The following is a 14,778-nucleotide window of genomic DNA, read 5'->3' on the forward strand; positions in this document are numbered from 1 at the left end:
GCAATCCTCTTCCTCCGCCAGTGTTCCCTGTACTGGTCTGGCAAAATAAGACATTGCTGTTGTTCTTTTGGGGGTTTCTTTCAATAATAATAATAATAATAATAATAGAAATTTTCTGGAGTTTACCGGTGTCACAACAATATAATGATTTGTAACACCATGAAGCTTTTCCCTCCCTCACACTGTGTCAAGAGAACTCACACTTTCTCTTTTAACTCTTTAGTATAACATACAAGCAGATCAGTACAGAAGTTGTGATAACGTCTCTGCCAAATCATCAGATAGTGATGTCAGTGATGTGTCAGCCATTTCCCGTGCCAGCAGTGCCTCACGTCTCAGCAGCACAAGCTTTATGTCAGAGCAATCAGAGCGCCCGAGGGGCAGAATCAGGTGAGTTTGCAATGTAGACATATATGGATATTTCAAATAGTCGGTTCTTTACACGCATATACAAACAGCAATTGCTAGTTGCGGGGGGGGGGGGGCAGAGGAAAAAAGGAAACTCAAACTTTGGATTATGACTGCTGAAGCAGCAAAACAAAATCTGAGCAGATATCAATAGTGGGTCAGCTTGAAACCCAGAACTTTAACAGAATCATTTATTGGAAAGCCATAGTCATACAATCATTTATTATGAAGAGGAAATTAAATACTGTTGGGTATAGGAGCTTGCAGTCTCAAAGGCTTTATGAAACCAAGGCTGCAAGCCAAAAACACACTTTACCGGGGAGTAAGCCCCATTGAATTCAGTGGACTTCACCTCTGAACTGATATGGAAATCAAAGTTTCAGGATTGCTTTTGAAATATCAACATTTTCTTTGAAAGGCATTCCATATATTTCATTAAAATTTCAAGCCTTTCCTCATAACATAATCAATGGGGCCCTATAGTCCCACAAGGCAAGATTTTTGTTTGCTTGTTTGTTTTTTGTATTGCAGCCAGTTAACCCTATGGAATGTTTGTGCACATGCAGTACAAACTTCTTAGATAGTGCCCTTTTCTTGATGTGTCTTTGTAGACCTTTAAATCTAACCATGGTTGCATGGGACCCACTTTCCTGTGAGTGGCTGCCATGTGGTTGAAGTAGTCCTTAAATGATCCAACCACACTAGCAGAGAGTTGGTGGGATGGGGTTCTTTTTTCCATGCCTGGCTCCTGTGCAGATGGGATAATGTTTGAGGCTGGTTCTTTCAAACATTATCCCATCTGCACTGGAGCCAGGCATGGAAAAAAGAATGTCCTATGTGACCAGGGTAACATTTAAAGGTGTCCTAAGCTGTCTTCCTTTTTGTGCTCCCATAGTAGTGGTTGAAAAGGATGGATTGAACAGAAGCAATGTATTCAGTTGCCTGGGATCCTCCAACAGTTATATTTGTAGAATAATAGTTGCAACAAGTATACATTTTGTTCTGCGTGCCATATATTTGCCACTGCTTTGTGTTTTTTTCTACAATTGAATGGTATATAAATTTTTATGAAATTAAAAAAACAATTGTAGGGTCAAAATCCTTTTGCTTTGTTACTTCCTAGTTCCCCTGTCATTTTAGGAGCATCATAAGTTCAGGTTAACATGCTGTTGTTTTGCTTTTAACATGAAGCTAAATGTTTTGTTGTTATTACAAAATATATTGTCAACACTCTAACATTTATTCAACATTAATTAAGATTGTGGCCTTCTATCTCCTAGCTTTACCAGCTTCTCAGAGATTTTCCAGGTAGCAGCAATTGCAAATCATTATCTCAGAACATATTGAAAGCATTCCAAAAAAATCCCACCCTCTGGCTCTTTTTAATGACAAAATGGTCTTTGGTTTTTCTTTTTTTTGGGGGGGGGGATCAGGTGCGAGTAGAGACTGAATGTTACCTGAAAACTTGAGCAATCTGATGGGATAGGCTGAAATCCCATCTCTGACAAAAGTTGACCAGTTGGCTCAGTTTTTAGATTTGCAGCATGATCTGGCCATGCCTTCCACTTTAGCTGCAATGAGTTCATTTAAAAAACAGAGCTCTGTCATCCCCAAATTTACGCCAGTAGCAAAGTTTCCTCTTTATTTAGGGTTTCAATGCCCAACATGCCCATTATTTCCAAGCGTGCATTATAGCACAGCTATAAGTTAGTATTAATTAATAGCATAATGTCCAACACCAAGCAACCTCGACGTGATGGGGACTACAACTCCCATCATCCCTAACCATTAGCCATGCTGGCTGAGGCTGATTAAAGTCATAGTCCAAAACATCTAGAGCGTACCATGTTGGGAAGGGCTGTCCTATGCCTTTGAGCTAACAGCTCCTGCAGTATCACTGCCATGGAGTGTGTGATGGGAGGTGATAGCAGTTTATTGAAAGCTTGCAGCTTCCCCCCCCCCCTTTGTGAGCTGTCCCAAAACTCATTTTAGAGGGCAGATATATAAATATGGGACGCAGGTGGCACTGTGGGTTAAACCACAGAGCCTAGGACTTGCCAATCAGAAGGTAGGCAGTTCGAATCCCTGCGACGGGATGAGCTCCGTTGCCCGGTCCCAGCTCCTGCCCACCTAGCAGTTCAAAAGCACATCAAAGTGCAAGTAGATAAATAGGTACCACTCCGGTGGGAAGGTAAGCGGTGCTTCTGTGTGCTGCTCTGGTTTGCCAGAAGCGGCTTAGTCATGCTGGCCACATGACCTGGAAGCTGTAGGCCGGCTCCCTCGGACAGTAAAGCGAGATGAGCGCCGCAACCCCAGAGTCAGTCACGACTGGACCTAATGGTCAGGGGTCCATTTACCTTTACATAAATATGGAAAAAATAAATAAATCTGATGACCTCTAGGTTTCAGCAACATTAGAGAAGCTCAGCAACATGCAAATTTTGGTAACTGCAAGGTACAGGGAGCTCTTGGGTCTCCAGCAAGTGGCAATGGCTATAGGTAACCTGTCTTTGTGTGTTCCACTGGGGAAGGGAAGCAAAGAGACTATTTTCCTTCCACTGCTACCTTCTGCCTCAAATTTGGGGAGGGAGACTCTTGGTAGAGCTGAGCCGAATTTTCATGAGTTTAGATTTTCCTGTTAAAATGTACATGCCTGTTGACAGAACTCAAACAGCTGAGAAAATTGCCTTGAGTTATATAGCAGTACGTTAGCATACATATTGTAACTGATATGACTTCAGCGAGTACTAGGTAGATAAGGCCAACCATCTCCCAGCCTGTCTCTTCTTTATAGCAGTGATCCATCCATTCAGTTGCAGCAGCCTGTAAATTTAGGATGGTCCATAAGCCTGTTCAATGCAGTAGTGCTATGTGGCCAAACTACGGTAGTTCCTCAGGTGTTTCACCCCATCAATTTTTATAAATGATAGCAGCCTATTTCCCTGAAGTCTGCATCTCGCTTACTTCAGAGCACAGAAGCATAGGATGCTGCCTTATATGGAAGCAGACCAGTGGTCCTCAGTATTGTGTATACTGCTTGACAATCACTCCAGGTTTTCAGGCAGCAGCCTAACCTGAATATTTCAGGGGGTTGAACCTGAAACCTTCAGTATTCCAGGCAGATGTTCTGCCATTGAGCTAAGGCCCTTCCCTCACACACTAAGGTTTCGTATGCATCAATCATGTGAATGTGGAGTGTAATTCATAGCTTGGACTACTTAAGTGATTATAAGATCAAAGGGTATATTTCGTTCCTTTTTAGAAACCTAATAAAAGTGTTATAGAGTTTACTTGCAGTATTCTTCTTCAGGATAGGAAAGAGGTTGAATAAGTCTTGAAAAAAGTTGTAATACAGAATGGACATTTCACTCTTCCCTGCCTTTTTTTTAAAAAAATAGAACATTTTGCATATTTAATTACTTCTCAAGGTTTTTACATTTTTTTCAATAAATATGTGACTCACAGAAAATCAATAGTCCTGCAAAGATCAGGCATTCATTATTGTTACGGAGTTATAATTTTAAAATGGTTTTAGTTAATGAATTCCTAGCAGACTCACCTAACTTTGCAATCTCAAAAGTTCATATCTGTAAGGATAGCAAAGTTAGCACAGCTGATAGTGAGCTGTTAACTTTAAAAAAAGAGAGAAAAACACATACAAAGCAACCAGTAGCTTCAGATTTGTGATTCTTGGTCTGCTTCTGAGAAATGTAAGTGTGTTTGAATTGTCCCTGTTCAGCAGGACAGGCTGAATAATAATAATAATAATTTATTATTTATACCCCGCCCATCTGGCTGGGTTTCCGCAGCCACTCTGGGCAGCTTCCAACTGAATATTAAAAACAGTACAGCATCAGACACTAAAAACTTCCCTAAACAGGGCTGCCTTCAGTTGTCTTTTAAAAGTAAAATAGTTGTTTATTGCTTTGACATCTGTTGGGAGGGCATTCCACAGGGCAGGCGCCACTACCGAGAAGGCCCTCTGCCTGGTTCCCTGTAACCTTACTTCTCGCAATGAGGGAACTGCCAGAAGGCTCTCGGCGCTGGATCTCAGTGTCCGGGCTGAACGATGGGGGTGGAGACGCTCCTTCATGGCTTAATTGAGGGGTTCTTGTTCAGTTAATTGTTAAAGGTGAAGAACATTGCACAGCAATAATAGATCAGTTCTCATAGAATGAAACCCTGAAACAGAAAATAATTGCCTTCTTAGAATTAGCCAGCTGGGGTCTATGTTATTGTTTAAGTTGAATTTGGGTTTGTTTGTTTTTTAAAATCCAAAGTTGGTTGTTTCTTTTTTTCTTGCTTGCTTTGTAGTGCTCTAAAATCATGTGTGAATGTAGAGCTAGTGCCTGTAGTTCCTTATTTTTATTTTGAGTTATTTACATTTTAATTTTGCATGCCTGCATGTTTTGACTATGGAAAAGGTCAAAGTCCCTAGAGAGCTGCAAAAGTGATGGCAAAAAAGAAAGAAGGATATCATGGGAATTAGATGGCGAGACGGGGCACAGAGGAAAAAAAATGAATATGGAAGAAAAGAAAAGGAGAAGGCATACTGTTGCTGATGTGAGGTAAAAGTTAGCTTCCTTCCCTTGTATATTTATTCCCTCAATCCTCGTCCTTGCTATTTTAATTGTAGGAGTATTTAATACTTTAGATGTCCTAGCCTATGACGTGATTGGTTATTATCTCAAATAAGAGCAAGGAGAAGAGATCTTCATTGTGTGATGTGTCCTGATTTTCCTCCTGGTCAACAATTTTGAATTCATAGTGGTCGCTTTCAGTTACAATTACATCTAGGTATCCTAAATTTCAGGGGGAAATTCTACAAGGTCATAAGAGACAAAAACATAAGTCTTATCCACACAGAAAGGTTAGCTGCCCTTTCACTATTCCATCTGTATTGTTTTACAAGTGTCATTCCCACACTTTTGCTTAATAAAAAGTATAATCTGAACTACTTTGGAAAGTAAAACTATGTTAACATGAGCTTTTGTAGCGATTGAAATGAATGTTCATTTTTCTTGAGCCCAAATAGTAGCCGCTAGTCATTTTGCCTTTATCCTTCCTGTGGCCCACTGAGTGAATTCAGATGATCCTTTTGCTCCCCTCATGTTTTGCCTTTGGGAACTATAGTGCAATTGATTCCTGCAGAACTGTATTATTATTTTTTGAAAAGGTCCATTCTCTTTCCTTCAAATACCATCTCATAACGGAAAAATTCAGAAGTAACTGATTCCAGGCCAGTGAAGCAAGCCCCAGACAGTGGAGATTGCAATCCTATGATACAACAAGGCTGGTATTGGTGTCACTTGGGTTAAGAGGGACAGAAGAAAGTTCATTGCATGAGGCAAATTAAAAGTAAAACATATTCAGCTGCCATCTTTTGATTTGGCAAGTTCTGTGAGCCCAATGCCCTGATGCTCCTGGCATCTAGTGTACAATCTTCCTCTCACCTGTTCTCTCTCTTGCCCCCCTTTCCTAGAATGGTGGTGGGGGTTTTTCCATTCCTTATTGTTATATAAACAGGGCCTGTAAAAAACAACAACACCCAGTGCATTAATGGACAGTGACAGTGTTTGCATTCAGTTTAGTGGTGAAGTGGCTACTTTAAAGTCAGCACATAGCAGCAGCAGCCTTAGTACTTGAAGCTGTAACCCTGCACCCAGTTTCCTGGGAGTAAGACCTACTGAACTAGGTGGAACTTACTTCTGAGTAGACAAGTTTAGGACTGCACTGTAAGATGATGCTTCTCTATCTTTTCACCAGGTGACTGATTTTAGAGAATAGATTTTATTGCAAGGATACAGATGAGCTGGTTCAGAAATTAAGTTCGTATTTCTTTTATGAATGATCCCAGGCTATTTCCTTGCATGTACACATATAATTTGCAACATGGCTGGTTGGGATTAATGACCAGCATCAGATGCTATGACTGTAACTAGGAAAAATGCTAGAATTCCATTGCATTAAAAAAAAAAATACTAGAAAATTATGAGTGTAGAGTTGTGAGGCCCTGGCACAGTTTGCAGGAGAGAGAAGGCGGGGATGTAATCTGGTAATCACCCTCTTAGAAAGAGGTAGCTTTGGGCCCTAGGCTGGAGGAATCCTAGAACTCAGCTATGAGCTGCAAATAAAATGTTTTAAGTGTGTTATAAAGTGCATTATACAAATGCGACACTGGATGGCAATGGTGAGTTATGTCAAATCCAATATATTTTCCAAAACATTTTTTTAAAAATGCATTTTCACAGCACAGCTTTTTAAATATGTGACTAGATTCCAGCTTGGAGCAAAATCTCTGGCTTTCTTTCAGCCTAACTGCCAGCCCCAGTAGCAGGGGGCTTTCACCTGTACACCCATTGTGACTTCCCACCCCTTTTAAGCCAAACACAATTTTTCTGCACACTTTGGGGGTCCTGGATTATCCTTTCCCCCATTTCTATGCCCAGTGCATTTACATGCAGGATAACTCATTCGGAAACTTGACTCCTTGGTGCTCCTTATCCTGTTTGGAAACTGAAGACATGAAAACAGCTCAGAAATGCAGCATCCTTCTACAGGCATTTTGCTGCTGCCCAAGTTTTGTTCTCCTAAAACTAAACTAAAGGAATGCTTAGGGTAATTTACTTTTGGGTTCACCTTCTGTTTAAGGTCAGCAAGATAATTTGCAGTGGTTGTCGCCTAGATGTTCAGGCTTGCTTTTGAGACATAAAAGGATGACTTAGCTCCGGTTATCACAAAGCATGTGTCTGGCAGGCTGCAGATTTTTCCATGGCTCATCATCAAATTCTGCCTTTGCATCTCATTAGAGACGTGCATAAATTGGGGTTTTACTATGCACTCTTTCTTACTAACAAGAAACTGTTAACATTTCCCATATTGCAGACTTTTCTTTTGCCTCATATTCATACAAATGGATTTTCCCCACTAGTAATTAAAGCGGAAAGTGCGTTTCTAAAAGCACTACAATGTGTAGTTTAAATAGTACTCACTATCTAGAGATGATTGCAGAAGCAGTTTGCGGAGGGGAGAGGGGAGGCACTATTTTAGCTTTCCAGCAGCTGGGTCACTGTTGCTTAATGGGATGGAGAGAGGCGAGGCAAGGCGATGAGGAGGCTGGCACAGTGCAGAGGCAACAGGGGAGCCAATCTGGTACTAGCTAACCTGTCCATATTATCAGTCCATATGCTCAGTGGAATCTTTTTGCCCAAAGATAAGTTCGAGAAGTGGGTAGTTTGCAGGGTCATGGAGGACTGCTCTGCCCACAGCAAAGTTGAGTGCCTCTGCTCAGACACTTACGATACCATTAATGTATCAGTCAACAATACATTGCAGGAGATTGCATCTAGTCAGATGACCCTTGGGATCCCTTTTAACTCTACAAATTATATGATTCCACATGTGAAGCCAACAATTTCTTCATCATCATCATCATCATCATATTGTCTTATGAGCAGCAGGTTGCTTATCATCATTTGGCATCTGCCATGTTCATTACCGTGAATGTAGGTCACCAGCTCAGAATATGCCATACGTATTTGGTACACTGGTCCATGGTGCTGATCTCAAGTTGCTCCCTCCGTCCCTAGACCAACAAGACTGAGCACCTACTAATGAGAAGATTTTATTATTAGACACCCAACACTTGAATCCTGCTTGGCAGGGGGTTGGACTTGATGGCCCTTGTGGTCTCTTCCAACTCTATGATTCTATGATTCTATGAATCGTTAGAGTTGTACACATGAATGCAATGGCAAGTGTCGGAATCGACAGACGGCAAGCTTTTGTGAATCATATCACATTTAGTCTACCGAAGCATTCAGTTTGGTTTTACATCATAGTTACATTCTAAGACAATGCATGTTTACTCAGAAATAGCTTCTGCTGACTTGAATGGGGCTTATCAGCAAGCATATTTGCAGAGAACCACAACCTTGCCTGGCTGATTATTTGTCCTAGCTCCAGAGTTTTTGTACTGCTGAGAGAATGGCCAACAGTAGATGATCTGAGGTCGCACTTCAGTGTGGCACACTTTGAATAACAGTGGGTAGTTTATTTTTAGAAATATTATGTTCCTCATTAAAGGGAAGTGATTATCTTTTCCTTTAGTCCAGGAGTGCTACATGCTCTCAAGTTATTAGCATTCATGAGCAATCTCCTTGTAAAGAACTCCATAGGGGCTCAGAATTAGTATGTGATTCTGTATTTGACAGAGAAGGCAGAAGCATTCCAACTAGCTCTGTCACAAGTCAGTGTGAGTCTGCCTAAAGACTAGAGTCATTAAACGCTATATATTGACAGCAAGGAAGATCCTGGATTATTAAGATGCTGTTGATTCCTTACTATTTGGAATAGGAGTTGGCCTGCTACTGAACAAAGATTTCTCTTGCTAAAAGATGAACACTCCTGAAAAAGCGCACTAAAATTTACTATTTCAGAGGCGATTGTGACTACCTTGATTACGGAGTAAGATGTATTTTCATAGAGTACATAGGTGAGTTTCTGTAGAAAGTAGCTGTTAAGTATCTATGAAATTGCTTAATTACATTTACTTTCAGTTTTGTGATCATTTAACGTACAACTCCACAGAGTCAAAAAATGGTTACAAACTATTACATTAATTAAATCAAATTAATGCAATCATCAATATGATTATGCTTGTGTGTGTGTGTATAATTGACCTTCATTTCTAAATGTGACCTTGATAATTTCAAAGTGATTTAATTATATTGTTTTTGTATGTTGCCTAATTTTAATACCATTTAATGATTAGAGGATGCCCTTTTAATTTCTTCCACTTAATTGGGTTCACACTACTGAAGTGAAGCATTAAGAAAATGGTAGTGAAGTTTAACTTGAAAATCAGTTCTTTCATATAAAATCTTGGCATCTAGGATCCAAAGCAGCGTGGGGTGGGGATTTCATCTTTTCTGTCTAACGGCAGCCCCTCTGCACTCCCTGAAAAGCCTCCAGGGAATTTTTGAGACCTTGGATTATTAAATCATTAGTCCAGGGAACTGTGGATTAGAGAAGGGACTATAGAAGTTTTTCCTTGTGTGAAAACTCACTTGCGGAAAGTACCACCGGATTTGGGTGTGTGTCTTTTGCTGAAAAGGACATGGCCTGCAAGCAGGACAAAAATCCATGCGGCAGAATTCAAATATTTATTTTAGACTGTTGCAAGGGCTTGGGCCTTCCCAGTGGGAGTTTTTATCTTTCATTTTTGAACTTCAGATGACCATATTTCACAAACAACTTTCAAGAGTCTTCTGATTTTCAGTCATTTGCAGTGTGGCATGAGAGGCTGCTTTCGAAAGTTTCAGGAAACAAAAACCCAATTCTAAAGCAGAGAGATAGTTTAAGTAGGCACAAGGGATTATATATAACCAACAGCACTGTCATCTCTCTTTCTTGAAATGGCAGATTCCTATGACGTATCAAAAACTTTATTTTAAAAATCCATCTTTTCAAAAATGGCTCCTGGGATCCTGGGAAATATAGTTTCCCAGGGCACCTTACAATGATCATTGTAACCTTGGTGTGCTACATGTGACAGGAGTCCTTGTGCTTATATGTCATCCCTCCCAAAACAATAACACCTCTATAGGGCTGTGATGTATACCCATGTTCTTTAAATGTTTCCCTTAAATGAGGATTTTTTTCTGTTAATTGTCATTTCAGTGGTTTTCGCTTCAAAATAAATCACTACAGTTGAAATTATACTGGGATAAAACAGCATGAAGTAACATTATTTCTTCAGAATCATCTAATTTTACCTGCAGTCCATCAATAATGACAGCTCTGCATCCCTATTTATTTCAAGATTTCACAGCATGTCCATATAAGCCAATTTTGCCTGATACACATATTTTTTGGAAACAATTTCCCCTATTACAATTATTTTATATGTTGTTACATTTATATATGGAACTAATATATGCATTTTTATGCTCAATTTCCCCTAATATACATAATTTTGTATACATTGTTTGGCTGGAGAACTGCAACACAAAACTGGGAGGAGGGTAAATATCAAAGAACGCCTGCTTTTCAATTCAAATATTGTTTTGGAAAATGTGGATAAGATAGGTTAGCATTAAAGTGGAAACAGAATGAACCCACCCCCCATCCCTAGTTGTATATAGACACTTTGAATTGAGCAGAATTTATAACTGGCAAGATGCTGGTCCTCCCATTCCATATACTTACAAAATTAAGGTTGCAGTCCTATACACGTGTAGGATTAAGCCATACTGATCTTAGTAGGGCCTTCTTATGGGCAGCTATATGTGGTACTAATGGATGTTCTGATCCTTTAAAATTTCATCTAGTAGAATTATCCCTTTGGCAATGTGGGACAGTTCCTTGGGGTGTTCAGATTTATGTATGCAAGAGGAAATAAGATGTTCTCGGTGAAACTGTCCTTGGTTTCAAACAGTCATTTCATTAGAGAAATAAAATGACATTGTCATTGCCAATGGTAGTGGTTGCATACTAAATTTGTTTACTTACTGAAAAATCTAGGAGAGACATGAGGGGTGGGGGTTAAGGCTAGATAATATTTCAGATCTGTACAGTTGTTTTCAGGAAGTGTCATTCACATACCAGATCTGTACAGTTGTTTTCAGGAAGTGTCATTCACATCGCATATGAAGGAATCTGGACATTAAACTGATGATTTCATCCCCTCCAAGCTAATTCTGCTTATCCCAGCAATACTTTTCAAGATAAGTGTGCTTCGAATAGCACCCTGTATTTTGGCTTAAGCAAGAGGTGCAGCTGTGTGATCAGCATACAGATGTTTGTTGTCTTTGTGTGACCTCACACTGCAGCCCTATCATACACACTTTAAATGGGTTGGATGAAGAAGCTGGTTTACTGAGGTCTACTGCAGTTGAGACCCAAGGAAAAACTGAGCAAGTAAGCAGACCTTTCCATCTTCCTGCCAAGAATGTGTGAAACAACTCAGTAGCAGTTTCATGAATGCTCGAGTCCCACAGAAATGACACCACAGTGTCAAAAACATAATTCAGCATTTAATTCAACAGTCTGTGGGTCTTGATCTGCCTGCCATTCTGATTCAACCCAAGCCCTGCAATCACAGTGCTTAACCACTAACTCTCCTTGGTGAGATATGAGATGTTGGGAAGTTTGTTGATGCTGAACCCAGAGAAGATAGCGATGGTGATAATTGGCAGCTACTGTGACATCAAAGGGATAGAGACATCCATAAGAGGTGATATTTCAGCCCTCCCTGATGCTTCAGGTGTGCAGCCTCAAACTACTTTTTGATTCATTGCTGTACCTGGAAGCTGTTTCCTATGGTTAATAGTCTCACTTTTCACTAGCTGTCTGGTGAAAAGGCTGCAATCGTTTTTGTTACAGCCAGACTTAGTACCCATCATTCATGTGTCTTTCTAACCTCAAGGCCAGATTATTGTAACACCTTTTATGTGGCAACTCTTCCTCTAGATGGAGATGAGTCTCTAGGACACTTCACTTCAGTGTTGCAGCATTAAAAAGTGTTTGGCTTTGACCTAACCCACAGAGTAAACGCCTCACAGCCCATTTGTCATCTGCAAATGTTCTTTTGACTGTACCATCTGATTGGCCTGGTATGTTTCTACTGTAAAGCGAGACATATTCATAGTGACTGCCCCACAGCTCTTAGGCTTCCTGCTCTTGGAAAATGCTTGCCAGAGCTTAAACACAAACATGTTCTCTGAGTGCTGTAAGCCATGTTAATTGTGGGTTAGCATTTAATAGGCAGAGTTATGCAGATGGGGCATAGCGAATCCTGACCCTGTATCTGAGTGTTTTAATAAGCAATTTTCTAATACTAATGCCAGTTCAGGTCTCCTCATGCTCAGACGATCCATGCACAAGGGAGAGATATCAGCAAAAATATCTGCAAGAGAAATCTTATCAGCCGAGAGGAGTGATGGTTGATTGAACAGCTTCATAATAACTCAGTGGAATGGAATGTTGAAAGGCTAAGAAGGAACAACTTGGGCAGAGGAATAGAAAGGGTACAGAGGAAATGTCTGGAAGGGTCACTTCTTGATTCAACCAATTTTAAAATGTCCCCAGGGATAGAAGTGGGACCTACCCATAGAAATCAATGGAGAAATGCAGGATTTTAATGTTACCGGGATTGGAATGTTACTGGGCTCCAGTGTGTCAACTCCGCCCCCTAAGAAAATCAAAAGGTAGTGGCAAAGAGAAGAATTCATGCTCTTTCTAAGTCAGTTATTTTATGTGAATCATATGCACACACAAACTACACAGCCACTGCTAATACTAATTCCAAAGCAGCTGCACTTCACTGTCCTGATATTGCAGGTTGGAAGAGGTTGTGACTAAAAGAGGGTAACTGATGGCAGCCTTGCAATGTAGTTCACACAGAATATTGCAGGTCAGTCTCTGTTTGGTAAACCAGAGCCCTGCAATGTGGTCCAGAGGTCTTGCCATCCCCTATTGCAGGCTGAAGGTTATGTTGAGGTTGATATAGAAGTTTATAACAATCCTCTGCTGGCATCCATTGCTTTTGTTCCCACATTGTGTGTTGGGCTCAGAGAATAGTAATTACTAACCTCATGGTGTAGTTAACTCTCTCACTCCATTCTAAATCATAGCTTCAGCGTCCACGACAGCATCCCCGAGGCTCAGCACCCAGTGTGACCAAACCAGTTGCACTCTCCTAAATTTGCCTCTGGTTAGAGGCCTGTGCTGAAAGAGTTGCTTTCTCTCTGCAGCCCTGCTGTTATAGTTCAGACCAGAGTGAGACTACTTATGTTACCCTCTCAGAGTTCCTCCCAAACCGTTGTTGGCATCCATCTGTTTCAAGAGACAGTGGAGTACGCTTCTGGGGGTCAAACCACTGGCAAATCACAATGCCTACTGTGGCCGCAGAGACTGGAAACTCATAACTGCTGCCTCCTGCATTGTTTTTGCTGCACTAGCCACACCAAAATAACGTCCCTGGGACACAAGCTTGGGCAGTGCAGTCAATTTCATGCAGAAGTCATGTGCCATTGACTTACATACAGATTGCAGTTGCAAATGTTCAAAAACTTCTAAAAAGCTACCCAAAAAAAGCAGATGGAAGAATACCCAAGTAAGAGCAGGAATTCTGGTCTTTAATGCTCACTTCTATTTTGCATATCACTTAGCCACAGGCTCAAGTAGCATGTTTCTCAGGGATACATTTTATTGCAGGGCTCCACTTGTTTTATTTAATTTTGCTTTTAGTGTTATTGCCAGTTTCAAGCTGTAAAGGCGGAATGAATGAGAAATCCAAATAAAATTATCTATCTATATATACACACACACTTTGCTTTTAGCATGAGAAATTCTACAGGAAATAAGAATGTATTAATTGTACTCCTGCTGCTTCCCACCAGCCCAACTATCTTGGGCAAGCTTATGCTATGAAGCACAGAAGCTTCTCTGGAAAAAAAGGAACAACACATAATTTATATATTTAATGGTGATTTAATGCAGGTTACTTTTTGTGGTGTTTTTTTTAAATCATAAATAGATCAACTAATCTTTTGTAAATAGATCACCATGTGCTGTGAAACCTCAGTTTTTCATCAGAACCATTTACATCAATGAGGAATACTTACCCTGTTGCATTACATTTTAGAGCAAGTCTTGTTTTGATCAGAATATATATTGAGTGGGTACATGTCTTTGTTCTTTTATTTTCCATGACCATAAATATATTTTTGTGTAAATCCTAGGAAAGTGATTATTACTTAGACTGCGTTCCAGTATCCTTCATTTTGAATGGGTAAAATTCCATCGATTCTTAAAGCACTAGCAAGTGCACTAGCATTCAAATTCTGTGACCGAACACAGAACAGAGTTAAAATGAGAAGTTGGAAGTCAAACTTCAATTTCAATTAGGAACGGGGGGTGGGGTGGGTGAAACCTGTGAGTTTCAGGAATTTGAATACAGTTGTGTACTTGGGTATCAAATAATTCAAAAGTATACTTAGCAATATTTTATATTGGGGAAGGAGTCAGTTTTACTATGATGTGTTGGGGGGTTTTTTATTTCAAGATCTTGTTATAAACACAAGCATAATTCAAATGTACATGTATGTTTTTACTTTGTAAATATAGTACGTTTACTCCTAAAATGCAAGGCAGACGGATGGGGACTTCAGGGAGAATCATCACAAAGAGCACAAGTGTGAGTGGAGAGGTGTATAAGCTGGAACATAACGATGGGAGTCAATCAGACACTGCAGTTGGTACGGTTGGAACAGGTGGGAAGAAAAGACGGTCCAGCCTTAGTGCCAAAGTGGTTGCCATGGTATCTCGAAGAAGCAGAAGCACATCCCAGCTTAGCCAAACAGGTGA

The 14,778-nt window shown here is 40.3% G+C and overlaps 1 protein-coding gene across 50 annotated transcripts in view; it reads left to right on the plus strand.

The window, feature by feature from the left end:
- Positions 1 to 14,778, plus strand: part of RIMS1 (regulating synaptic membrane exocytosis 1) — a 241,493-nt gene that overhangs the window by 200,206 nt on the left and 26,509 nt on the right. For 22 of the 50 annotated variants that reach the window (XM_081856705.1, XM_081856738.1, XM_081856749.1 and 19 more), the window contains 3 exons: positions 224 to 390; positions 4,833 to 4,976; positions 14,539 to 14,774. The exons of 9 other annotated variants lie outside the window; for them this stretch is intronic. In XM_081856705.1, coding sequence (XP_081712831.1) covers positions 224 to 390; positions 4,833 to 4,976; positions 14,539 to 14,774 — 547 coding nt within the window. The remainder of the gene's footprint in view (positions 1 to 223; positions 391 to 4,832; positions 4,977 to 14,538; positions 14,775 to 14,778) is intronic. 19 more of the 50 variants (XM_081856722.1, XM_081856719.1, XM_081856711.1 and 16 more) reach the window with 1 other exon arrangement.

Source organism: Podarcis erhardii, assembly GCF_964252035.2.
Source record: "Podarcis erhardii genome assembly, chromosome: 3".
Classification (NCBI taxonomy): Eukaryota; Metazoa; Chordata; class Lepidosauria; order Squamata; family Lacertidae; genus Podarcis; species Podarcis erhardii.